The 2,273-nt window shown below is 47.1% G+C and overlaps 1 protein-coding gene across 1 annotated transcript; it reads right to left on the bottom strand.

Moving 5' to 3' along the window:
* Nucleotides 1–962: 962 nt before the first annotated feature.
* On the bottom strand, nt 963–1,842 carry Ccdc182 (coiled-coil domain containing 182). The gene is given in 3 exon segments (XM_048366840.1): nt 963–1,325; nt 1,327–1,371; nt 1,373–1,842. Coding segments are annotated over 3 exon segments (462 nt in total). The 5' UTR covers nt 1,427–1,842.
* Nucleotides 1,843–2,273: the final 431 nt, after the last annotated feature.

Genomic DNA, 2,273 nt, shown 5'->3' with positions numbered 1-2,273 from the left:
TCTCAGGAAGACAATTCCAAAATCACCTGGGGTTGAGAGTCAGGAATAGCAGACTGGTGAATGAGCACAGGTGACCTACACTTTTTGAGGACAGGCCTCAGCCTCCTTTGGTTCCTCACCCAAGTATTCCATAAATAGTAGGCACCTCCAGAGCTGTTCATGGAGGGACCTAGGGTATGGTGTGTATATTGTCTGATAAATGGCCCCAAACCATAACAAGTCTTGCTCCATGAATCAAACATGGAAGTCAGTGTTGCTACTTTATTGTGCCATTTTGCAGGGGTCTCATCACCAGTGCACTAGAGCTCAGAAAGGACCACCCATCCCAAGGTTTAATAAGCTTGTCCGTCAGATGGTCCAGGCTGCAGGCTAAATGGAGGAGAAACAGAGGTGGGCTAAGACAGTGATGGAGGAGAGGAAAAGTCCAGTGTGAAAACCACCAGGACGCCCAAACCAGTGAGGGCAAGAATGATAAAACTAAAGCCACCAGGGACCATTTGCATAAGCAGGCAAATGAACAGGCAAATGCAAATCATACATTGACAGGTCTCAGTAGGCCACGCATGAAGTGACAAGTTGTAAGAGTCTGGAGTCATTCAAAGGTAAGTCTATTCAACACAATCACTTTAAGAACATACAAGTAAAATGCTATCCATCCCAGCAATAGTACCATTACAAACAGGAAAGAGTTCAAGGTGGAAGTTACAGGTGTGTGACCATCAGGATTGGGGTGCCTCCTTCCTCGATGAGGCTGGATAAATGGAACTTCACCCAAAACACATATTGAGGTCTTTTTGGCTCTCTATAAGCTGTTATTTTTTTTTTTTGGTAGAAGGAAAGCAATGGAAATGAGAAAGAGAAATAAGTGGGTGAGGACTTAGCATTTGTCCTTCCATTAAAAACCAAAACCATTTTTTTTTTTTTTTGCACATGGCGCGGGGCTGGGCTGGCACAGGCGGTGGTCACTCTGCCTGGATGTTCCTGGTGATGGCCTGCAGGTCTTGGCCTCGGCCTAGCAGCAGGTGCTCCAGCCGCTGGCAGTGCTCCCGAAGCTGTTTCTCCCTTGGCAGCAAAAAAGTGAGGACCTTGTTGCGCACGATGCCTCGGTCCTCCTCTTCCCTCAGCCTCTGCTTCACGCGGGCCGCCTGCTCCTCTTGCTGCGTCAGGATGCTGTTCATCTCGCAGAAGGCATCTTCTAGATAGCCAATGGCCTTCAACACCTCCTTCTTGAAGTCCTCCAGCTCCCGCTGAACCAAGGCCACTTTCTGCTGAAGGCTCTCCAAGTCAGCCGGGGGTAGAAGGCAGGAGGGCCACGACTGGGAGAGGGGAAAAGTCTCCGGACTGCAGACCACTCTCCACCATCTTCTGCCCCTTGTAAAGTATTGACTTTCATGAGAATGGAGCCAGCCTGAAAGAGGGGTTCCATTGCCTTACTTCCTCAAGAGAGGGAGCCAAGAGAATGCCTGATCAATGAGTTGTTTGTGCTAGAGGCATAATCATTTAGAGTGGCCAGATACTACCCATTGTGACATCAAGGCCTTGTCAGCCAATCAGGGAGAATACCACAGTCCTCTTATTTGCATATTGTAGCCCCTTCTGTGGGTTACCTAGGGTTCTGTCTGCACTTCCCCCAGGTCACCCTCCTGAGAGGTGGATTTGTCATCAATTCATCACCTTTCTAGAACAAGAGCTCAAGCTCTCCTTTGAGGGGAGATCACAGGCAAGAAAAGGCAAGCCAGGCCTTGTTCATTCTACCAAGACTTAGTGGTCTACAACCCTGCAAGGGTCTTGGCTGATCTTAGAATGGTATCTAGACTTCAGTATCTCACCAAAAGATGATGACATATAAAAGATGATACCTAGCTCTATGAATCTAAGTCTATATTCTTATTATGTGTTGCCAGAACTCTAGATAATCTTCACGTCGTGAGAAATGTATTCATCTTGATATATCCACCACAGTAGTGGGCTCATTCAGCATCTCCAGGGTAAACCTGGGCTATTCCTATTCATAAATACTTCCTGTGAGCTCACTCAATACCAGAACCACAGGAACAAGTGTGAACAAAGGTGCATGGCTCCCCCAGCATACCTGGGGTTGACAAATATGAGGAAAAGAAACCCAGAAGGCTAGTCTTTTCCGGCTTTTTACCTGGGTGTTATAACAAAGGAGAACGTTTTTTAACCAATCCACATTTGGTTTACTGAAGAACAAACTTCCACATTGCAGATTTCAATCTCCTCCCCAAACCTCTCTCCGGATGCCAAATCTT

Source organism: Perognathus longimembris, chromosome 17 (assembly GCF_023159225.1).
Source record: "Perognathus longimembris pacificus isolate PPM17 chromosome 17, ASM2315922v1, whole genome shotgun sequence".
NCBI classification, from domain to species: Eukaryota; Metazoa; Chordata; class Mammalia; order Rodentia; family Heteromyidae; genus Perognathus; species Perognathus longimembris.
The sequence above is the reverse complement of the archived record's forward strand: the minus strand, read 5'-3'. Positions and strand labels throughout refer to the sequence as shown.